The sequence below is a fragment of the Hemiscyllium ocellatum genome, chromosome 45 (genome assembly GCF_020745735.1).
Source record: "Hemiscyllium ocellatum isolate sHemOce1 chromosome 45, sHemOce1.pat.X.cur, whole genome shotgun sequence".
Taxonomy (NCBI): Eukaryota; Metazoa; Chordata; class Chondrichthyes; order Orectolobiformes; family Hemiscylliidae; genus Hemiscyllium; species Hemiscyllium ocellatum.
Window position 1 is genome coordinate 3,022,057 of NC_083445.1, and position 24,724 is coordinate 3,046,780.

The 24,724-nt window shown below is 48.2% G+C and overlaps 2 protein-coding genes across 2 annotated transcripts in view; both read left to right on the forward strand.

Annotated features, from left to right (window-relative positions):
* LOC132835846 (suppressor of SWI4 1 homolog) overlaps window positions 1-2,705 on the forward strand; it is a 28,896-nt gene extending 26,191 nt beyond the window's left edge. The window contains exon 13 of the mRNA XM_060854941.1: window positions 1,021-2,705. Coding sequence (XP_060710924.1) covers window positions 1,021-1,972 — 952 coding nt within the window. The 3' untranslated portion in view covers window positions 1,973-2,705. The remainder of the gene's footprint in view (window positions 1-1,020) is intronic.
* A 12,716-nt stretch (window positions 2,706-15,421) lies between these two features.
* On the forward strand, window positions 15,422-24,601 carry eif3g (eukaryotic translation initiation factor 3, subunit G). Its single transcript, XM_060854908.1, has 10 exons — window positions 15,422-15,493; window positions 15,585-15,631; window positions 17,055-17,143; window positions 18,299-18,358; window positions 20,001-20,105; window positions 21,516-21,702; window positions 22,361-22,468; window positions 22,654-22,790; window positions 22,891-22,997; window positions 24,501-24,601. Exons 1-10 carry the CDS (start codon window positions 15,483-15,485, stop codon window positions 24,514-24,516), a joined length of 867 nt encoding a protein of 288 aa, XP_060710891.1. The 5' UTR covers window positions 15,422-15,482; the 3' UTR covers window positions 24,517-24,601.
* Window positions 24,602-24,724: the final 123 nt, after the last annotated feature.

Sequence of the window (24,724 nt, forward strand, 5' to 3'; positions counted from 1 at the left end):
GCTCTCTCCATAAGTTTGCTTCCAACAGATAATGTAGCGGCTCCCTCTGTCCAATCAGAGTCCCCCTGACCCCACTGTTCAATCAGAATCACCCCAGCTGACCCCACTGTCCAATCAGAATCACCCCAGCTGCCCCCTCTGTCCAATCAGAGTTCCCCCAGCTGCTCCCTGTCCAATCAGAGTGCCCCTAGCTGTCCCCTCTGTCCAATCAGAGTCCTCCCAGCTGCCCTCCTGTCCAATCAGAGGCCCCCCAGCTGCCCCCTCTGTCCAATCAAAGTCCCACCACCTGCCCCCCCCCCCATCAAAGTCCCACCAGCTTCCCCCTCGTCCAATCAGAGGCCCCCCAACTGCTCCCTCTGTCCAATCAGAGGCCCCACCAACTGCTCCCTCTGTCCAATCTGAGGCCCCCCAGCTGCCCCCTCTGTCCAATCTAAGGCCCACCAGCTGCCCCCTCTGTCCAATCAGAGGCCCCCCAGCTGCCCCCTCTGTCCAATCAGAGCCCCCCCCAAGAATTCCTGTTAATGAATGGTTTGGAGTTGGGACCCTGCCCTGGGAATGCAGGTGAATCCCTGACATTTCTGTTTGGGTGATCGAATCAATTAGATGGGAAACTGGGTGTTTCTTTTTCAAAGGCTACCACCCAGTCGCCCCTTGTGTCTCACTTGCTGAGGCCTGGCTGATAATTCTGATTAACCACAGCCTGAAAGCTTTACCCCCACCCTCTCATTTTCCCTCAGGGCACTGGCCTTCTCCTGGGGTTTTTTTTTTGTTCAGGTTCAAACTGAAACGTTGTTGAATCCAGAAGCTCAGGATCGGCAGAGTAACGGTGTCAAAGGGTGAGGGTTAGAGGCACCTCTTGGGTTTCTGTGAGTCTCACATTTACCATTCTATCCACAGGAAGTGGGCAGTGACAGATACCAGTGATCCCTCTCTCTATCTCACACCTCCCCCCAACACCCCCCCACACACACATCCTTCAAACAAGGAGCTGTTGGAAACTGAAAACTGGATCAGCTGAAGACAAGTGGAACTGGCGGAGGGAGTGAAAATGTCAACCAATGCTTCATTTGCTGATGTCCAGAAGGCCTTACTGCCTCCAATATTCAGCATTGAGTTCATCTGGGCTTTTATCGCCAACTCTCTGGCTATCTGGTTCTTCCTGAGCAAGGTTAAGACCTGGCACACGGGCATCATCTTCGCCTTTACCCTCGCAGTGAATGACCTGGTGTACATCACCACCTTGCCTCTTCTGATCGTTTATTACTCCAACGATAAGGACTGGATCTTTGGGCAGGCACTTTGTAAGATCGAGCGCTTCCTGTTCACCTGTAACCTGTACGGGAGTATGTTCCTGATCACCTGTATCAGCGTTAACCGCTACCTGGGGATTGTTCACCCCCTGTTTACCCACAAGTACATCCAGCCCAAACACGCCTGGTTGGTCAGTCTGCTCAGCTGGACTCTCTCCATCATCATCACCTCCCCGACATTTGTCTTCTCTGAAGTGGAAACGGCCAGGAACAGAAGCGAGTGTTTGGGCTCCTCCAACGATGAGCTGCTCCCACGGTATTTCTCCTACAGCCTGTTCCTTGCTGTTTTCGGCTGTGCCTTCCCCTTTGCAGTGACTGCCTTCTCCTACGTTTGTATATTCTGGAAGGTGCACAGCAGTCAGACAGTGACTGGCTCAGAGAGGAGGCAGGTAGCTCTGCTGGTCTGTGCTGTCATTGTGTTGTACATTGTATCCTTCATCCCCTTCACCATCCTGAGAAACATTAACCTATACCGCCGCTTACACGACCTGGACAAGGGGAGGCCCAGTGACATATACACTGTCTACCAGGTGAGCAAGTGTCTGCTCACTCTCACCATGTGTATCCACCCCCTGGTGTACGCTGCCATCCTCAACAATGTCAAGGAGTTGTGTCAGAGGTGCACCCACAGCATTGTCAGTACAGAGGTAACACAGTGTTAACCACCTCCTATTCATGTCCCCCCACTGCCTGCCCACTTACCCACAACTCAGGAGGGTCAGGGAATACTGCCCACTTGCCCTGGATGAGCAACGACACTCGAGGAGCTCAACACCATCCAGGACAAAGCAGCCCCGTTAATTGCGTCCACTCCCTCTGCCTCTCCACGCCCCCACCCCCACCCCCGATGCTCAGTAGCAGCAGTGTGTACCACCTACATGATGCTCTGTAGACATGCCCCAAAGATCCTGTGATGCTAGAGGGCATCAACCACCCAGAGACACCTTGGAAATGCCGTAAAACTTGCAGCAGTTCAAGAAGCAACTGACCCCCACCTCCTCCAGGCCAGATAGCAATGGGCTATAAACACTGGCCCAGCCAGTGATACCTGGACACCATGGTGAATGAAAATACAAATTCTTGGGATGTTAGGGGGTGGACCTTTATTAAACAGCCCTCCTTGTCCTGGATTCATGTGGGTGGTTCACTCAGTCATTAACTCATCTCATCTCAACACGATCTGGCGAGATAGCTCTCTAAGTCCGTAACACCTTTACAGTCTCCCCATGATTACCCAGGTTGTAACAATGTTTAAATAAAGGATTTTTAAAATGCTCTCAATCGATCCTTTCCATCACGTCTCAACATGACACAAATTGTACAGATATTTACCTGAAATTCGACCCAACCTCACATTGTTACATTGCTGATTGAATACAGTCTTAATAAAATATGCTTCTGGAGATGACAACCAAGTTTGAATGTACAATAATTAAATAAACTCCATTAATATATTTACAATTGTAATATATTTGAAAATTTGAATTTTCAAAACCGTGACTAAACTATTTTATGGACAGTGCCACCTGACAGTGAGGTGTTTACTCTCCCCTCTCGGTACTCCCATGATGTGAGATCCACTGTTTAAATTCCTCTCGGATCCCAGCACAGGGAGATTTCTCATTTCCTACAGTGTTTCCCACCTTAGGAGATCAGCTGACGACAGTTGCCTGGGAGAACACACAAACCCTCTCTCCCACACTTCCCACCTCCGAAACAGTCAGATTTGGTTTATTCTGAAAAAAATAGAATCAAGGGTCAATTTCCTGATTTAATTGTTGAGTAACTCAGCAACAGACTGGTCAGTACAACGTCAACTTGGTAACCTCCAATAGGGAAGAATGCTTGAATGGAAGGAATTAACTTTCAAAATGATGACTGATTGTTATAAAAACAATGGAACATTCTGCTGGGAAACTGTTCCTCGCAAAAAAACTGCAAAAATGTGGCTTGGGAACAGCATGGAACAGAACCATGTGATTGTCTGAGCTGTCGAAATGAGTGATGATGCTGAGGGAGCAGTGGAACAACGAGACACACCTCACCCTGTTCCCAGAGACCAGCGTAACTGCCCAGTGTACTGACACACCGATAGTGCCTACTCCCTCAGCACTGACCCACCGACAGTGCAGCACTCTCTCAGTGCTGACCCACCGACAGTCTGGTGCTCCCTCAGCACTGACCCACTGACAGTGCAGCACTCCCTCAGCACTCATCCTCCGACAGTGCAGCACTCCCTCAGCATTGACCCTCCAACAGTTAGGCACTCCCTCAGCACTGACCCTCCGACAGTGAGGCACTCCCTCAGCACTGACCGTCCCACAGTGTGGCGCTCCCTCAGCAATGAACCTCCGACAGTACGGCACTCCCTCAACACTGACCCTCCTACAGTGCTGACTCCCTCAGCACTGACCCTCCGATAGTGCAGCACTCCCTCAGCACCGATCCTCCCACAGTGTGGCTTTCCTTTAGCAGTGACCCTCTGACAGTGCGGCACTCCCTCAGCACTGACCCTCCAACAATGTGCCGCTCCCTCAGCACTGACCATCTGACAGTGCCCACCCCATCAGCACTGACCCTCTGACAGTGCGGCGCTTCCTCAGCACTGACCCTCAGACAGTGCGGCACTCCCTCAGCAGTGATCCTCCGACAGTGCGGCACTCCCTCAGCACTGACCCTCCGACAGTGCCCACTCCCTCAGCACTGACCCTCTGACAGTGCGGTACTCCCTCAGCACTGACCCTCTGACAGTGCGGTACTCCCTCAGCACTGACCCTCTGACAGTGCGGCACTCCCTCAGCACTGACCCTCTGACAGTGCTGCACTCCCTCAGCACTGACCCTCTGACAGTGCGGCACTCCCTCAGCACTGACCCTCTGACAGTGCGGCCTTCCCTCAGCACTGACCCTCTGACAGTGCGGCACTCCCTCAGCACTGACCCTCTGACAGTGCGGTACTCCCTCAGCACTGACCCTCTGACAGTGCGGCACTCCCTCAGCACTGACCCTCTGACAGTGCGGCACTCCCTCAGCACTGACTCCCTGCCTGTCAGGATTAATTCTAGATTCATTATGAATGCTCTGATTTTGACCGTGTGACCAGCACATCTCCTGCTGTCGCGGGCTGGCTGTGTGAATGGTGACTGAGAGACTGACAGGAACTGCCTGGGTCTGATCTGACGCACTGCCCAGTGACTGACTGACCAACCACCTGGCGTCCAGCTCATCCTGAACAAACCATCTGGAGTGGAACCAGTGCTGAGGTAAAGTTAATTCTAAATCGGAAATTCTGATTAGTGAATGGTCAGGCATGCAGCACATTCAGGATGTCCTGTTTATATACAATATTTAACCTGTCTGCAAAATGTTTCTGTTGTTTGACAGAGTCATAAATCTCCTTTATCAACAACGAGACATTGCGTAGCTATGGGATTTAATGAGAGATACAACAGTTGTTTGAGGAAATGAGATATTCCGTGAGGATTCAGGACTCACAGGTTAAGGCTGGATCGAGATGAGTGTGTCCCTGTAATATCCAGTCTGTCCATGGATAGACACCCCCCCCTCCTTAGTCAGGCAGCTGTCAGACTGGGTAATGGCAGTGGTCTGCTTGCTTGAGGAAGAAAGATGTGCATTTATATAGTGCTTTACACATCCTGAGGTGGTCACCTGACAACCAAGGAAGTAGATTTGCAGGGTGCTCACTGTTAGTGATCCGGGAAAGAAGGGGATGTGGGCACTGGGGAAGAGATCCCCTGCTTCACTGCCCCAGCTCAAAGAGGAGGGGGGGGGGGGGGAGAGTTCAATACCTCACCATAACCACTGGGTCATCAACTCAATGCGAGGGAGGGACAGAGAGCTGTGTTCCTGAGGCAGGTGGGGGGGGGAGCTCAGAGAGCTGTGTCCCTGAGGGAGGGGCAGAGAGCTGTGTCCCTGAGGGAGGGGGGAGCTCAGAGAGCTGTGTCCCTGAGGGAGGGGGGTGCAGAGAGCTGGATTCCTGAGGGGGGGTGGGGGAGCTCAGAGAGCTATGTCCCTGAAGAAGGAGGACAGAGAGCTGTGTCCCTGAGGGGGGGGGGGAGAGCTCAGAGAGCTGTGTCCCTGAGGGGGGGGGGGGCAGAGAGCTGTGTTCCTGAGGGGAGGGGGTAGAGAGCTGTGTCCCTGAGGGAGGGGGTAGAGAGCTGTCCCTGAAGAAGGGGAGGGTGAGTTCTGTGTCCCTGAGGGAGGGGGGAGAGAGCTGTGTCCCTGAGGGAGGGGGTAGAGAGCTGTCCCTGAAGAAGGGGAGGGTGAGTTCTGTGTCCCTGAGGGAGGGGGGAGAGAGCTGTGTTCCTGAGGGAGGGGGTAGAGAGCTGTGTCCCTGAGGGAGGGGGGAGAGAGCTGTGTCCCTGAGTGGGTGGGTGGGGGTAGGGACCTGATTGAAGCATTACGGTAGGAGCTGCAGCAGTGAGGGAATCGATAGCAGAGGCCGTCCTGAGTCCATCAGTTTCCCTCCGAGGGAACAGCTCCTGGGGGCCATGGACAATGTGAAGCCTCTTGGAGTCCCCGCGGCCCCCGGGATAAAACCCCTTTGTCACAGGATGTCCTGTGACAGAGAGATCCGAGGTTCCTTTGGGAATGACGAGTCCGTATCCAGGTAGCACGAGGCTGGGAACCCCACTGGAACACACCGCAGTGAGGCCTTGGGCAGCGGGGGATCATCACCCCAGTGCAGACTGTACCGATCAGGACGAAGGGGGCGGGAGATGGTGATGGAAGCCGCAATGAAGGACCAACTGCTTTGGGGTCTCAAGCTGGCATTGACTGCCCACGGGGAGAAGGGGGTGGACTGAGGGCACAGCCAACCCCTGCAGGAGGGCACCAGGGAAATCCTGGCACAGAAAACCACGGCGACCTGGGTGGGGACATACCCAGGAGGGGTCAACAGCACCCGCTGCACACAAACAGGGAGAGGCACTGTCATCACTAATACAACACATTCTCCACCACCCTCCACCCTGTCAAACTCCCTCCTTCCCGAGTAGAGGCTGCAGGAGGAAGGTGGGGAGGGGTATTTGGGACATGGAAGGTGGAAACAGGGAAATGATGTTTGAAGATGTTGACAATGAGTTAGACAAGGCAGCACGCTGATCAGAAATACTTCCAGGACAGGCCGCTGTAAACCATGAACAAATTGAACCTCAAGACATTTTTACTGCGTCGCTGTGTTTTCACCTGACATTTTCCTTTCAAAGTACAACATGCCCTTCGGTAAATCTGGTTATGTAGGGCACAGCCGGTGATCCGATAGCGTGGGTCTCAGGAATGTGCTGCCAGAGGAAGCGAGAGTGACAGTTGAACAGAGACATGGAAATACTGACAGGGGGATCTGAGCCAACACAGGCAAATGGGACTTGGTTGGTTTTGGTCAGCATGGATGGGTTGGGCCGAAGGGCCTGTTTCTCAACTGTTATGACTCCTCTGAACAAGATTCTGTGGGTAAATCTCATGTGATTGGTCTTATTGTTGTTGTCAAATTAAACTACAGCTGCAAATCTGAACTAAAAAGCAAATGTTCAGTTCTGGCAGTGTTTGTGGTCAGGGACATGTTTTAACTGGAGTCCAACCATTTCTCAGGAAGGGATTCTGAACGACAGTCATTTTAACTCAAAATATACTTTGCAGTTTTTGTTATTGTGAAGATGTCGTCTGAGATTTAAGGAATGCAGTTTCTAATCTTTACTCAGCATCGATAACATCAATAGCTGCGTGTGTGTTTTAGTTTGAAATATCTGATCGATGCGGCTGATAGTGTGACTATTACACCAACATACACGATGTGATGAGAAACACAACACACCCTTTCCACTTACTCAGCTTTTACTGTTGCACTGATTACAACAAGACATTTCTGCTTCTGTTTAACTCTCTACTCTTTACAAGAACATCTTTGGCGAACACTTATCCCTCTTGAACGCCCTGTGATCAGTTAACCATGTTAAAAGCTCTATACACAGTAAATGCAAAATGTTGGGAATTTTAAGAGTTTTCTTAAATAGTTCCATGAAAGACCTTCCCTTATTTAGCCTTGTAACCAGAGGAAGAAACCCTTGATTCCACTCTGACGTTCAGTCAGATCGTGCCTGCTCCTTACCTGTCAACAGTCCAGATTTCTGCTTACACAATATCCCTGGACTGAACTCTCCAACTGAACCATCTCACCTGCAGCCTTCTGGGGATAGGGTTACTGATTTCCCTAATCTTTGTGTGAACAGGGATCTGTTTCCTGATTTCACTCCTAATTTAACTGTAGCTTCCTCAATTCTGGACCTCACTGGGAATCTCCAAGTGCAAGCAAAATAATCTGACTGATGGAGATCTGAAACAATATCCCTGTCAGGGTGAAAGGAAAGGCTGGTAGGTATAGGGAATGCTGGATGACTAAAGAAATTGAGGGTTTGGTTAAGAAAAAGAAGGAAGCATATGTCAGGTATAGACAGGAATAGATTGAGTGAATCCTTAGAAGAGTATAAAGGAAGTAGGAGTATACTTAAGAGGGAAATCAGGAGGGCAAAACGGGGACATGGGATAGCTTTGGCAAATAGAATTAAGGAGAATCCAAAGGGTTTTTACGAATACATTAAGGACAAAAGGGTAACTAGGGAGAGAAATAGGGCCCCTCAAAGATCAGCAAGGTGACCTTTGTGTGGAGCCGCAGAAAATGGGGGAGATACTAAATGAATATTTTGCATCAGTATTTACTGTGGAAAAGGATATGGAAGATATAGACTGTAGGGAAATAGATGGTGACATCTTGCAAAATGTCCAGATTACAGAGGAGGAAGTGCTGGATGTCTTGAAACGGTTAAAGGTGGATAAATCCCCAGGACCTGATCAGGTGTACCCGAGAACTCTGTGGGAAGCTAGAGAAGTGATTGCTGGGCCTCTTGCTGAGATATTTGTATCATTGATAGTCACAGGTGAGGTGCCATAGACTGGAGGTTGGCAAACGTGGTGCCACTGTTTAAGAAGGGTGGTAAGGACAAGCCAGGGAACTAAAGACCAGTGAGCCTGACCTCGGTGGTGGGCGAGTTGGTAGAGGGAATCCTGAGGGACAGGATGTACATGTATTTGGAAAGGCAAGAACTGATTAAAGATAGTCAACATGGCTTTGTGCGTGGGAAATCATGTCTCACAAACTTGATTGAGTTTTTTGAGGAAGTAACAAAGAGGATTGATGAGGGCAGAGCAGTAGATGTGATCTATATGGACTTCAGTAAGGTGTTTGACAAGGTTCCCCATGGGAGACCGATTAGCAAGGTTAGATCTCACAAAATACAGGGAGAACTAGCCACTTGGATACAGAACTGGCTCAAAGGTAGAAGACAGAGGGTGGTGGTGGAGGGTTGTTTTTCAGACTGGAGGCCTGTGACCAGTGGAGTGCCACAAGGATCGGTGCTGGGCCCTCTACTTTTTGTCATTTATATAAATGGTTTGGATGCGAGCATAAGAGGTACAGTTAGTAAGTTTGCAGATGACACCAAAATTGGAGGTGTAGTGGACAGCAAAGAGGGTTACCTCAGATTACAACAGGATCTGGACCAGATGGGCCAATGGGCTGAGAAGTGGCAGATGGAGTTTAATTCAGATAAATGTGAGGTGCTGCATTTTGGGAAAGCAAATCTTAGCAGGACTTATACACTTAATGGTAAGGTCCTGGGGAGTGTTGCTGAACAAAGAGACCTTGGAGTGCAGTTTCATAGCTCCTTCAAAATGGAGTCGCAGGTAGATAGGATAGTGAAGAAGGCGTTTGGTATGCTTTCCTTTATTGGTCACAGTATTGAGTACAGGAGTTGGGAGGACACGTTGCGGCTGTACAGGATATTGATTAGGCCACTGTTGGAATATTGTGTGCAATTCTGGTCTCCTTCCTATCGGAAAAATGTTGTAAAACTTGAAAGGGTTCAGAAAAGATTTACAAGGATGTTGCCAGGGTTGGAGGGTTTGAGCTATAGGGAGAGGCTGAACAGGCTGGGGCTGTTTTCCCTGGAGCGTCGGAGGCTGAGGGGTGACCTTATAGAAGTTTACAAAATTATGAGGGTCATGGATAGGATAAATAGACAAGGTCTTTTCCCTGGGGTTGGGGAGTCCAGAACTAGAGGGCATAGGTTTAGGGTGAGAGGGGAAAGATATAAAAGAGAATTCGGGGCAACTTTTTCACGCAGAGGGTGGTACGTGTATGGAATGAGCTGCCAGAGGAAGTGGTGGAGGCTGGTACAATTGTAACATTTAAGAGGCATCTGGATAGGTCTATGAATAGGAAGGGTTTGGAGGGATATGGGCTGGGTGCTGGCAGGTGGGACTAGATTGGGTTGGGATATCTGGTCAGCATGGATGGGTTGGACCGAAGGGTCTGTTTCCATGCTGTACACCTCTATGACTCTGTGACTCTAAAAGGAAGTTAATTGAAACTTAATCTCAAAACGCAAATGCAGGAGTAAGTATGGAGAAGAATTCATGTTTCAACTGCAGGAGTTGTCTGTTCAATCTCTCATCCTCTGATCTACACCAACCTTTCTTTTTTTAATTCCCCAGTAGTCTTTCTGTATACAATCTAACCCTCATATTAGGGCCCTAACTCTGGTAGAGGAGGGCCAATTTTATATCCCCGACTCCAGAGCTCTGTTGTAACACATCTCAGCAGAGTGATTAAAAACACCTAAAACCCTCATAATTACACTTCTTTTCAGTTCCAAATAATTGACTCTGGACACAAAATGTTAACTCTGTTTCTCTGTTGATAAAGTGTGGTGCTGGAAAAGCACAGCAGGTCAGGCAGCATCTGAGGAGCAGGAGAGTCAACGTTTTGGGCCTAAGCCCTTCCTCAGGTGTCCCGATGAAATGTTAACTCTCCTGCTCCTCAGATGCTGCCTGACTTGCTGTGCTTTTCCAGCACCACACTTCATCGATTCTGACCCTCCAGCAGCTGCAGTCCTCACTACCCTGCCGAACCGCGTTCCTCTCTCAACAGGTCGGAGGGGTTTTTCCAGCAATTTCTGTTCTAATTCACCCAAATCCAAACTGATATTTCCAGAGGCTGAACAAAACAAAAGAGCTGATCATTAACTTTGGAAAGAAAGGAGGAGGAAATGCCCCTGTCTACATCAACGGAGCTGAGGGGCAGAGGGTCAAGAGCAAATGTTCCCGGGAGTGATGCTCACCAACAATCTGTCCCGGTCCACCCACAGAGATGTGATGGTCAGGAAGGCACAACGGCGGCTTTGCTTCCTCAGGATGCTAAGGAAATTCGACATGTCCATGAGGACCCTCACCAACTTTTGCAGATACATCACAGAGGGCATACTGTCCAGGTGCATAACGGTCAGTTTCCTTTTGTCTTTAATGGTCTGGTACAGCAACTGTTCTGCCCAGGACCGTAAAAACTTACAGGGAGTTGTGAACACAGCCAGAACTTCACGCAAACCTGCCTCCCAACCATTGACTCTATCTACACCTCCCTCAGCCTCAGAAAGGCAGAAACATCATCAAAGACCCCTCCCACCCCCGGTAATAATCTCCGACAACCTCTTCTGTCAGGCAGAACATAGAGAAGCTTGAACACACGCACCAACAGATTCAAGAACAGCATCTTCCCTGCTGTTATTAGACTGATGAATGGACCTCTCTAACTTTAATAATGTTGATCTTGTTTTGTGCTGTAACCCTGTTTGCCTCACTCTGTCTAAACACGATCTGTATGTCCTTGTTTGCTATAATCTGTCTGTAGAGCTTAGAAAACAAAACTTCCCACTGTACTTAGGTAACGACAATATATAAATCAAAACAAATGAAAAGGAGTCTGGGTAATCCAATATGGAGGATGGAAAACTTGTGGCTCCTTTTTGAGGTATTTTCAGTGTGGGAGCTGATTTCCTTGAATGTTTGGAGCAATTATTATTGTTTTATAAGCAGTATCATTGTTTTGGAACTTTGGGGATAAAAGTTAAAACAAAAGCACGATAAAAAGGGGGAAGATGGACAAAAGTGCTGACCACATGGGAAATGTAAAGAATGGAGGAATAAACCTGCACAGCTGTCTGATCCAGCAGGGAAACTGCACAGCTGTCTGACCCAGCATGGTACCTGCACAGCTGTTTGTACCAGCAGGGAACCTGCACAGTTGTCTGACCTAGCATGGTACCTGCATAGCTGCCTGACGCAGCATGGAACCTGCACAGCTGTCTGACCCAGCATGGTACCTGCATAGCTGCCTGACGCAGCATGGAACCTGCACAGCTGTCTGACCCAGCATGGAACCTGCACAGCTGCCTGACCCAGCATGGAACCTGCACAGCTGTTTGTACCAGCAGGGAACCTGCACAGCTGTCTGTCCCAGCAGGGAACCTGCACAGCTGTCTGACCCAGCATGGAACCTGCACAGCTGTCTGACCCGTGAGTAAAAAATGAGGTCTGCAGATGCTGGAGATCACAGCTGCAAATGTGTTGCTGGTCAAAGCACAGCAGGCCAGGCAGCATCTCAGGAATAGAGAATTCGACGTTTCGAGCATAAGCCCTTCATCAGGTACCTGCACAGCTGCCTGACCCAGCAGGGAACCTGCACAGCTGTCTGTCCCAGCAGTGAACCTGCACAGCTGCTGCTTCTGCTGTTTAGGAACATGTTTCACTGGACATTGGACTTAGTTCTTAGAAAAATAAACAAAAGTGAAACTCACAGCCGTCATATAGTGGGTGATGTGTGTATGGAATAACCTGCCAGACGAAGTGGATGAGGCTGTTACAATTACAACATTTAAGAGGCATCTGGTGGGTATCTGAATAGGAAGAGTTTGGAGGGACATTGGTTGAGAGTGTGGTGCTGGAAAAGCACAGCAATTCAGGCAATATCTGAGGAGCAGAAGTAGCAATGCTTTGGGCATAAACCCTTCATCAGGAATTTAGAGGGATATGGGCCAAGTGTTAGCAAACGGGACTAGATTAAGTTAGGGTATTTGGCCAGCATGGATGAGTTGGACCGAAGGGTCTGTTTCCATGATGTTCATCTGTTTGACTCTAAATCCTATTCACCCGAAAACTGTTGGTGGCGCTGTATTGGGAGGTCACCGTGTCCGCCCAGCCTGCGGATGGCGCTGTGTTTGGAGGGCACCATGCCTCTCCCCAGAGTGAGGGAGACACTGTGTTGGGAGGTCACTGTGTCTGCCCAGCCTGCGGATGGCGCTGTGTTTGGAGGGCACTATGCCTCCCACAGAATGATGTTAAAAATCACCAACACCAGGTTATAGTCCAACAGGTTTAATTGGAGGCACTAGCTTTTGGAGCATTGCTCCTTCATCAGGTGGTAGTGGAGGGTTCAATCCTAACACAGAATTATAGCAAAAATTTACAGTGTGATGTAACTGAAATTATACATTGAAAAATTGATTGTCTGTTAAGCCTTTCATCTGTTAGAATACAGTGATAGTTTCACTTCTTTCATGTGTAAATCACAAAACCCTTTGTTTTAAAGTTGCATTCTCGGGTTAGCTGTTAACAATGGTGATAGCTAGACAATATGTTGAAGGTGTTGGCCCCTGTAAATTGTTGGACTATAACTGTGGACACCCTGGTCAAACACCAGCATCTCCAAATCATGACTACTATCGACACCACTAACCGCTGGCTTAAAGTGGAGAGGATCTCCAAGAAGATCGCACATATCAACAAACATCAAGTTTCTCCAGGAATGCAGGCAAGCAGGAAAGATCCCGAAAGGATTACAGATCACGAACCCACTTAGGACGACCTACAACACAGACTACGCAGAGAGACTTTGCAACCGCTCCTCTCATAAACCTCTCAATCATTTTGTGCACCAACTCTACGGCAGACGCCACAACCTTGAAATTCAGATGGAGTCCACACTCATAGCCTGCACACAGGATACATCAGTACAATTACATGACATTACTAAACAGACAAGGCGACAAAACTACACCACATACATGCAGGATTTGTCTCTGCCGCTTCCGGTTGTCAGTTCCAGCTGTCCGCTGCAGTGGCCGGTATATTGGGTCCAGGTCGATGTGCTTATTGATTGAATCTGTGGATGAATGCCATGCCTCTAGGAATTCCCTGGCTGTTCTCTGTTTGGCTTGTCCTATAATAGTAGTGTTGTCCCAGTCGAAATCATGCTGCTTGTCATCTGAGTGTGTGGCTACTAAGGATAGCTGGTCGTGTCGTTTCGTGGCTAGTTGGTGTTCATGGATGCGGATAGTTAGTTGTCTTCCTGTTTGTCCTATGTAGTGTTTTGTGCAGTCCTTGCATGGGATTTTGTAAACTACTTTGGTTTTGCTCATGCTGGGTATTGGGTCCTTCGTCCTGGTGAGTTGTTGTGCGAGAGTGGCTGTTGGTTTGTGTCCTGTTATGAGTTCTAGTGGTCGCAGTCGTCTGGCTGTCAGTTCAGAAATGTTTTTGATGTATGGGTTGCGACAGTCAATAAGCACATCGACCTGGACCCAATATACCGGCCACTGCAGCGGAACTGACAACCGGAAGCGGCAGATACAAATTCTATAAATGTCAGAGGAAACATCACAGAAGCGCTTCACAGGAGGCTCCCAAGCACTGAGGATGTCACCTAGACAGGGGACGAAACGTCTGCAACACAAATTCCCAGCTCGGCGAACAGAACCACAACAACGAGCACCCGAGCTACAAATCTTCTCCCAAACTTTAAGACACTCTGCACTCACTACACACACACACACACTTTCTCACACTCACATCCCCCACCCCAGGCAGACACACACACACACACACAGACAAAGACCCACATGCACACATATATTTTGTGGGGTGAATTTGTACTTGTAGAGCTACATTGTACTTTGTTCAAAAACTGCATGCATTCATGTAGAACTCTGAGCTCAAAAACTGCACAAATTTATGTAAAACTCCGTTATCTCAGTTTTTAGATTAGAATCAATCTAAACATCATGGCTTAGACAGGGAACACAGGGGGCTAACACCTTCGACATATTCTGGATGAGTGGTGCTGGAAGAGCACAGAGTTCAGGCAGCATCCAACGAGCAGTGAAATCGACGTTTTGGGCAAAAGCCCTTCATCAGGAATAAAGGCAGTGAGCCTGAAGCGTGGAGAGATAAGCTGGAGGAGGGTGGGGGTGGGGAGAGAGTAGCATAGAGTACAATGGGTGAGTGGGGGAGGGGATGAAGGGTGGAGAGGGTGGAATGCTTAGGTGGAAAAGGAGATAGGCAGGTAGGACAAGTCTGGACAAGTCGTGGGGACAGTGCTGAGTTATAGTCCAACAATTTACAGGGGCCAACACCTTCAACATATTGTCTAGCTACCACCATTGTTAACAGTTAACCCGAGAATGCAACTTTAAAACAAAGGGTTTTGTGATTTACACATGAAAGAAGTGAAACTATCACTGTATTCTAACAGATGAAAGACTTAACAGACAATCAATTTTTCAATGTATAATTTCAATTACATCACACTGTAAATTTTTGCCATAAATTCTGTGTTAGGATTGAGCCCTCCACAATCACCTGATGAAGGAACGACACTCCCAAAGCTAGTGTGCTTCCAATTAAACCTGTTGGACTATAACCTGGTGTTGTGTGATTTTTAACTTTGTACACCCCAGTCCAACACCAGTACCTCCAAGTCATCCCCCAGAATGAGGGAGACAGTGTGTTGGGAGGTCACTGCACGCCCAACCTGCGGGTGGCACTGTGTTAGGAGGTCACTGTGCCCGCCCAGCCTGCGGGTGGCGCTGTGTTGGGAGGTCAGTGCGGCCCGCCCAGCCTGCGGGTGGCGATGTGTTGGGAGGTCAGTGTGCCGGCCCAGCCTGTGGGTGGCGCTGTGTTGGGAGGTCAATGTGCCCGCCTAGCCTGTGGGTGGCGCTGTGTTGGGAGGTTACTGTGTATCCGCCCAGTCTGTGGGTGGCGCTGTGTTGGGAGGTCACTGTGTGCCCGCCCAGCCTGCGGGTGGCGCTGTGTTGGGAGGTCACTGTGTGCCCGCCCAGCCTGCGGGTGGCGCTGTGTTGGGAGGTCACTGTGTGCCCGCCCAGCCTGCGGGTGGCGCTGTGTTGGGAGGTCACTGTGTGCCCGCCCAGCCTGCGGGTGGCGCTGTGTTGGGAGGACCGCGGCCTACCTCAGGCTCTCTGGCGGCGCTCCCATGGATTTCGAGTGAGTGAGCGCGGCTGTGGGTCCGGGGCGGCCCGGGGGGGGGTGAGATTGAGTCGCTAACCGGAGCCTGTTTTCTTTTCCCTTTTGGCAGCTCGAAGCCGAGTTGGGCGGATCAGGTGGAGGAGGAGGGCGATGAGGGTAAGGAGCAGGCCCCAGGCCCCAGGCCCCAGGCCTCAGGCCCCAGGCCCCAGGCCCCAGGCCCGACACGTGGGAGCGGCCCCGGCCCCGGCCCCGCTGACACTGAACATGATCAGGACCCCCCCCCCCCCCGGCTCTTCAACTGCGGAGAACATCACCCCCCGGGCCCCCCGGATACTGGGGGGGGGGAGTGGGGAGTGGGGACGGGGGGGTGAGGGGGGGTGGAGGGGGACGGGGGGTGAGGGCACAGGATGAGGGGACAGGGTCGGTGGGGCGAGGAGGTGAGGGAGGGGAAGCAGAGAGAGATAGGGAAGGGATGATATGGGGGTGAGGGAACAGAGGGGGATGGGGGTGAGGGTGCGGGGGCGGTGGGTGAGGGAGGGGACGGGGTTGGGGGGGCGGTGGGTGAGGGAGGGCTGGTAGAGAGGCAGAGAGGAGTGAAGGGATGAGGGGGAGGTTGGGGCTGGGCAGAGTGAGGGGCACAGGGATGGGAATCAGTTACTGGGAGGGAGGGGTACAGGAAGGGGGAGGGGTACAGGAGGAGTGAGAGGGTTGGGGGGAGAAGTACAGGTTAAAGGGGGGGGTTACAGGGGAATGTCAGGCAGAAAGGGATATGGGGAAGGGGGAGATAGTGGGTACAGGGAGGGAAAGAGAGAGATGATTATGGGGAGAGGGAGGAGGAATGAGCAGGATTGGACACGGGGTGGGAGGGCACTGGGAGATTAAGGAACGGGGTGGGTGAACAAGGTGGGACCTGGGGTTTGTGGTACCTTCCAAACTGTTTTCTCCTGAGGAGCAGTGAGTATGTACACTCACCAGCACAACCATGGCGGAGTTTGTTTCGTTAATAGAACGTATGCTGTTATTTTGTTTGCCGAGCTGGGAATTTGTGTTGCAGACGTTCTGTCCCCTGTCTGGGTGGCGTCTTCGGTGCTTGGGAGCCTCCTGTGAAGTGCACCCAGACAGGGGACAAAACGTCTGCAACACAAACTCCCAGCTCGGCGAACAGAACCACAACAACCAGCACCCGAGCTACAAATCTTCTCACAAACTTTGAGTATGCTGTTATTTTCATATCACATTGACAACCTACATTTGTATGGTGCCTTTAATTAAGTAAAGTTCAGGGTGCTTTATGGGATAATCTAACAAAATTTGAGCTGTAGACCAAAGCTGTATATGACACTCCAGATTGATCTGATAGAGACCCTGGTGTAGGAGACAGGTCAGGAATCAGACTGTGGCCGTTTGATGTTGCTGGTGGTGCGTGCCACGTGCTGACTGCTGCTTTATTTGACTCCTTTTCCCTTTGTACTGAGTGAGCTGGCAGTGTGGTATTGGGGTCCTGTTAGCATGTTGCTCAGCTTCACAACCAATACGAACATGTATCCCCTCATTAACGTGAGGTTCTGACTATCTTTAGGTCCCCTACCTTCACCTAAGGAACTGATCAAAGGGAATATCAAAACTATCATTGAGTACAAAATCGATGAAGATGGCAAAAAAGTGAAGGTGAGGATTTTTCAGTGCTCAGAAATCCAGTATTGACCAGAGTTAAATCAAAACCTATATTTCCTATTGTTGACATCAGCCTCTGTGTACATACACAGAAAATCCTAGCTGTCAAGCCGATTTCTTGTTGCCCTGAGATCGGGACATTAGCGAGAATCCATCTCTTGGAACTCTGTCCTTGTTCCTGGATTGTTAACATTTAGAAATCCTCTGGCTCTGGAAAACTCCACGCCACTGTTAAGTGGGAACGTTTAAGTGTGATCTCAATAAATCTTTCAGTTGCTCAGTGATTTGAGCACCAGGCTAATCCGGAAAATCTGGCATCAGATTTCACCGTGACAGTCGGAGAATCTTAGAATTAGATTACTTACAGTGTGGAAACAGGCCCTTCGGCCCAACAAGTCCACACCGACCCGCTGAAGCGCAACCCACCCATACCCCTACATTTACCCCTTACCTAACACTACGGGCAATTTAGCATGGCCAATTCACCTGACCCGCACATCTTTGGACTGTGGGAGGAAACCGGAGCACCCAGAGGAAACCCACGCAGACACGGGGAGAATGTGCAAACTCCACACAGTCAGTCGCCTGAGTCGGGAATTGAACCCGGGTCTCAGGCGCTGTGAGGCAGCAGTGCTAACCACTGTGCCACCGTGCCGCCCACAAATTGATGCAGGTTTTTAAAAATCTGGGAATGAAAATGTTAAAAGTCAGTAAAAGTGACCATGCAGGAACCTGATGGTAGTGTCCTGGGCTGGGCCTGTGTGTAATTCACGGAGACACATTCACACTAAACAAAGCCTTTTGCCCTTGGAAATATCTGTTGACTGTCGCGAGCAATCCAATCAGTCCCTCCTCTTTCTCATAACCCTGAAATTTATTTTCTTTTTGAAATCGTGTATCATCTCTGCGTCTGCCACCATCATATGCAGCAAGGTGCGTTTTACTGCGTGAGTGTTTCTTTGGGGGCTGTATGTATTAGTGTGTCTGGACTGCACGCCCATGTTAGTTCCCCTCTGCCCCCATCATGTCCAGCTGCCTCAGCAATGGGTGATAAATATTGGCCTCGTCAATGGGAGATTGGAAGCTGCAGGTTCATTTCTGAAGTGATTACCTGAAACTTACTGAAAGATACTGAACCTTTATTTTCAGATTATCCGCACCTTCAGAATTGAAACGAGGAAAGCTTCAAAAGCAGTGGCCAGGCGAAAAGTGAGTTTCTGTATGAGCACATCCTGATCAAACAATGCCTTTTTAAAGCTTATGTTCTTGGACATTGTTGCCATAAGGATTGACTGTTTACTTGGTAAGATATGGACCGATTCATTCCACATGTGTGTGTGTGTGCACATTGTGTATACAGTTAACTTTGAATAACTAAATATCACTTACCAGTAAAGGCTGGTTCGCAAATTAAGATCATACACTTGTTAGTAGGTATTGAGTTCAGTTTTCTGTGTATTTTCAGTATTGGATTGTCAGTCTGCTGATGATAGCCCTTAGGAAACGATACAATACAGCACTGGAACAGGCCCTTCGGCCCATCAGGCCCATGCTGATTCTGACCCTTATTTAGATCCACTACTTATTGCCCAGAAGTGGTTTCTATCCCCCTGTTTGTCTCCTGTTCATGTGTCTACCAAGATACACCTTAAATGTTGCTAGCGTACCTGCTTCCCCCACCCCCACTGACAGTGTGTTCCAGGCACCCACCACCCTCTGTGTGAATCCTTCTCCCCTAACCTTTCCCCTTCTCACCTTGAATCTCTGCCCTCTTGTAATTGACCTTTCCACCCCAGGGTGGGAAAAAACCCTCTGACTATCCACCCGATCTAAGGCTCTCATCATTTTGTAAACCTCTATCAGATCGCCCCTCAGCCTCCATTTTTCCACTGAAAACAATCCAAGTTAATCCAACCTTTCCACATAACCAAAACCCTCCAGACTAGGCAACATCCTGGCAAACCTCGGCACCCTCTCCAAAACATCCCCTTCCTTCTGGTAATGTGGTGACCAGAACTGCATGCAGTATTCCAAATGTGGCCTATCTAAAGTTTTATACAGCTGCAACATAACTTGCTAACTTTGATATTGGATGTCCCAGTTGATGGGGTCTCATGTGATGGTGAATGAACTAACCCACAAAATCAGCTTCTTGATCAGTTGGGAAAAACTGAACTGGTTACAGGCAAATAGTGAGAGACCTGGTGCTATGGCTGGAGGCAAGAGCTTTCTGAAATCACCATCTGTATGGTTAATAGAGGAACCCGGTGGGATCCTGTAAAGGGGTAGGTTGCATCTAGTGAAAAGCCTACAATTGAAGTTATACTCACCGAAATGAAAGCAAGATACTGTGATACTGTCTATCTTAAACAAACGAGAAAATCAGCCGGTCTGTGGAGAGCGAAACAGTTAACATTGAGTCTGATATGATTCCTCTTCAGCTGAGTTTCTGTTATTGTTGCTATACAGGCAGCAGCCACAGAGATGCAGTGTCTGAGCCGCCTGTCAGGAGAAGCCTGGCAGAGAAGTGAAGGTTCACAGAATTAGAACAGGAAGAGGGAAATTGAACCCCGTCAAATATTTGACACTGCTACCTGAAAGAAAGACGAACATTTATACAGAACACTCTGAAGATGTACAGGTCAGGCGATTTGACCACGCTAAATTGCCCATAGTGTAAGGTGTGTTAGTCAGAGGGAAATGGGTCTGGGTGGGTAACTGTCCGAAGGGTCGGTGTGGACTGGTTGGGCCAAAGGGCCCGTTTCTACACTGTAGGGAATCTAATTTTTCATCACCTCGGGCTGTCTGAAAGTGACTGACTGATTGTTTTACTAACTTTCCTCCCCTATAGAACTGGAAAAAATTTGGCACATCGGAATATGACCCTCCCGGTCCGAATGTCGCTACGACGACGGTCAGTGATGATGTCTACATGACCTTCATCACCAGCAAAGAGGTACGCACAAAGGTCAAAATTCAGAGAAGGCAGTGCTTCAGCAGCCCCTTGGGCTCAGGAGCTATTTCATAAAACCATGGCTTCAAATCCACGTTCCAGCCTACTCCCAATAACCCTTCAATCCCAACAAAAAGTTCCTGAATAATATTCACACGCTGTTTCCACTGACATTTGAGGGAAAGAGTTCCGGACATTTGGCACCCGGAGAAAAGATACTGCTTCAGCTGTCTTTTAAATTGGTCACCCTTTGGTTTTACTTGGTGATTCTGCCCCAAGAGGAAACATGGGTGGGACACACAGGGCATCGTGTGCACTATGTTGGTCAACCCACCTCACTGCTGAGCACAGGCTGTTTGACTTCTCCTTTCTGTCATATTGGATCATGCAATGTTATTCTTCAGCCTTATTATGTAACACCATTATTCAGTCTATTGTTAAATACCAGCTTTTTAAAAGAACTACCTGATTATTCCCACTGACCTGCTCTTGCCCCAAAACAGAGCAATTTTTGTGCTTTTTAAATCCAGACATATGCAGGTAAGGTGGATTAACCACGGGAAATGCAGGGTTACAGGGAAAGGCTTAGTGGGTGAGTCTTCAGAGACTCAGTCTGGACTTGTTGGGCCAAATGGCCTGTTTCTATACTTCTGGAGATTCTGTGGAATTATACTCCAGTTCTCCTTTGGCAGTCATAATTAAATCAGTTCCCACCACTCTCAAAGGCAGCACTGCCCAGATTTATCACAATTGACTGGTTAAAAAAGAAAACAAATTCTCCCCTCTGGTTCTTCTGCCAATTATCTGTGTCCTGTGGTTTACAATCCTTCAGGCAGGGGTTCTCGTAATGTACTGTGCTGATTGGAACATCGCAGTTCAATCTCTGCTATAAGAAAAACAACCTCCTCATCTCCAGTTTCTGCATTATTCTGAACTCCAGGTCCCTGTATCCTCACTGAGGCCTTGATGTGATACCCAGACTTGGACACGATATTCAGCTTAAGCTAACTTACAATTATTAACAATTTAGCCCTTGTACTCTGTGTCTCAATTAATAATGGCCTGCGTGAATCCCATTGTAAATTATGTGCTAATAGAACCTACAGTGACCAAAACCTGGGACAAACTGTGTGGTAAATAGAGGTATGAATTGACCAGTATAAAAGCAAGCTAGGATGGATAAACATGCAACTGGAGTTGAGGGTCAGTTCAGCCATTGTCCGATAGAATGACCTGACACTGGGGTTGAAAAGCTACTTCCTGTTAATTTGGAGGCCTGTTAGATTCCATGCACAACATTTAAAAATATTCCTGTGTATGTATTTACTCTTATCCTTCTTCTCCAGGTTTGCGTGCCTTTTCACTTGGATATGTTTCAGTCACCGCTAGCTGTACTTTTACACTCTTTTATAGGATTTGAATAACACCGAAGAGGATGACCCTATGACCAAACTGAAAGGCCAGAAGATTGTGTCATGTCGAATTTGTAAAGGGGACCACTGGACGACTCGCTGTCCATACAAAGACACCCTGGGACCAATGCAGAAGGAATTAGCTGAGCAGCTTGGACTCTCCACCTCTGAGAAGGAAAAGGGCTCAGGTACAGACAGGCTTCAAGCATGTTCACCTTGTAGGAGGATTTCATGTTCTGCGTGTTATTCGTTCCCCTCCCCCTGTTCTCCTGAAGCAGCTGATTCCAGTTAGATTGGTTTCAATGTTATTGGCACACTAACTTTCTCATTTTCCTTTCTGAGCTGGGACTGTGTTGACGGTTATAATCGGGAAAAATTACTTGTAAACCTGATCCTGTCAGTGAATGGGCTCATTGGTTTATTTTCTACATCCGAAAGAGCTGGGGGCATTTAATATTTAAATCGGGATAAACTAACAGTCCTGGAATCAAATGTGATTAGCCTTGCTGGAGGGAGAGGTGAACTTATCCAAATGAAGCCCCTCCAGCTAGTTAGTTGATAACCAGGTAAAGATGCCGATTTTATTATTTTCTCATTCTGACAGATGGTGATCAGAGAGGCAGCTTTTCCAGCAGCATTTGATGCACTATCACCTACAACCAGGTGATGGCACTAGTGTTCCCTCCAGTGCAGGCCCTGTGTTTATATATTTGTTCACTTGTCCAGGAGAAGGACTGATGCAGGTTCAGGAGAGAAAGCAAACAGTGTGCAGCAGTATGAAGTGGTGTTGGTTCCTGCATTACTGAAAGTAACTGTTAAACATTCTGTCTCGTTATTTGCTCCCAGAATCCGAACCAGTCCAACCAGCTCAGAGTAAGACTGGGAAGTACGTTCCGCCCAGTTTACGAGATGGAGCTAATCGGCGTGGGGAGTCAATGCAGACAAATCGCAGAGGTGAGGATATTTTGCTTCAAACATTAACATTTTTCAGATGTCACATGAGCCTTTGAAATAAAAAACATTTCCCTTGCTGACTGTCATCCCCTATCCCTGTCATATAATTCATGGGAGGGGAGCCTTTATTTTTCAGCTTCTGACCCCCTAAGATGGTGTTGTTAAGTGTGTTTTCCGTTCCACAGCGGATGACAATGCCACAATCCGTGTGACTAACCTTTCGGAGGACACGCGAGAGACTGACCTGCAAGAACTGTTCCGGCCTTTTGGTTCCATTTCTAGGATCTACTTGGCTAAGGACAAGAATACCGGCCAATCCAAGGTATGACCATTAGTGCTGACGCTTGGATTTAAAGTCAGTTACACCTTGCTGTCTACTCTTTTATATGTGACATTTGGTTTACTTTATACTTTGTTTTCAGGGATTTGCCTTTATTAGTTTCCATCGACGTGAGGATGCTGCCAGAGCCATTGCTGGGGTCTCAGGCTTTGGTTACGATCACTTAATCCTGAACGTGGAATGGGCTAAGTAAGTGGTGCAAATGTTTGGTGTGATGTGTTGTCATGACCCACTACGGGAAAGGGTGCTTTCTGAGCTCCACTACTTGCAGACTTATTGCAGCCGTTAATGATTTAATTAAATTACTAAGTGTACCTGCTTACCTGTCTGATGGACTCGGGTTGTTTGAGAACACTGACCAGATTTCTGCACTGAAGAAGTTACTATTTATTGCCACAGAAAAATATGAATGATCAAATTTGTGGGCAGCACGGTGGCTAGCACTGCTGCCTCACAGCGCCAGAGACCCGGGTTCAATTCCCGCCTCAGGCAACTGTCTGTGTGGAGTTTGTACATTCTCCCCGTGTCTGCATGGGTTTTCTCCGGTGCTCCAGTTTCCTCCAACAGTCCAGAGATGTGCAGGTTAGGTGAATTGGCCATGGGAAATTGCCTGTAGTGTTAGGTGAATGTAGTTGGGTTGCGCTTCGGACTTGTTGGCCCGAAGGGCCTGCTTCCACACTGTAAGTAATCTAATCTAATTAACTCTGCTAGCCTAAGCTCCATTCCCTTCGTGAGCCATTACCCCCATACACAAATGCTTCTTGATGGAGGAGAAATACAAGGGCATTAATGGCACAGTCCCCTGCAGGATTTGATTAGGTTCTTTTTGCTTCTAGGTCCTTTTGATTTCCATATCCTTTTGTTTTTTTTTGCTGCATGTGGAAAGGGTTGAGACGATTACTCAAGTCACTGGTTAGAGGCAGCAGTTTCTAACAAATGGGAGAGGATCTCTTTGATTTTGTTACTTCACTGCAGAGAGAGATCATTTGGTCCTAATTGTAAAACCAATCAGCAGCCTCTCTCTGTGGGCACAGCTTGCACTGAATATACCCAAGGTACTATTGGGTCTCAAACATCTCCTGCCCCAACTTGAAAAAGCAACAGTGTAAGTACAACTCACAATGAGTTCCAGTAATTCGGTTTTAAAAATAATGTAACTCCTTCCTTGAACCACAATCCCAAATAAAGAAAAATAAAAAGATGTGGCCTTTCTAAGCTTTGCCCTGATGTGATTTCATGCTGCCATTATCCTTTGTGAAGCACACTGATAAGGCTGACCTTGTGAAGCACACTGATCAGGCTGACCTTGTGCCAGTATGACTGACCACAGTGCTATCGTTACAAATGTGCAGAACGTATCTAATGGAACCCAATAGTACACACCAGAGCAGGTGCCGTGGATACATTTTAATCTTTTAAAACTGTCTTCTTAATCTAATGGTTTAGTTTACTAACTAATGTATTAGTTAAAATGTATCATTGGATTAAATCGCAAGTAATTTTTAAATATCCATTTGAGTAACTGTGTATTGCTGCATTTTCATTCTTACTACCTTTGTATTTTATTCAGTTTAGCACACTGACAATTTCAGTTGTATTATTGATTTAACTTAATTGATTAAGAATTAATAACACTTGAACTCATGTTTTATCTGATAATGTAAATCTTAGTTATATATTTTTCTTTTGCAGACCATCAAACAGTTGAGAAGTAATTGATGAGATGGAGTAGACTTTAAGCAGAAGTTGCTCTGTTAATTGTTAACAGTACTAAATAAAATTTCTGTACTGGCCATTTGTCTTGGACTTATTGAAGGTGAACCTCAGAAGTCTCTTCTGCTCAGTTCTGCTGTAAAATAAGCAGGTTGCCATAGTAAAGTCGTCAAATTTTTTTTCTAGTTTGCTCAGTGTGTTCA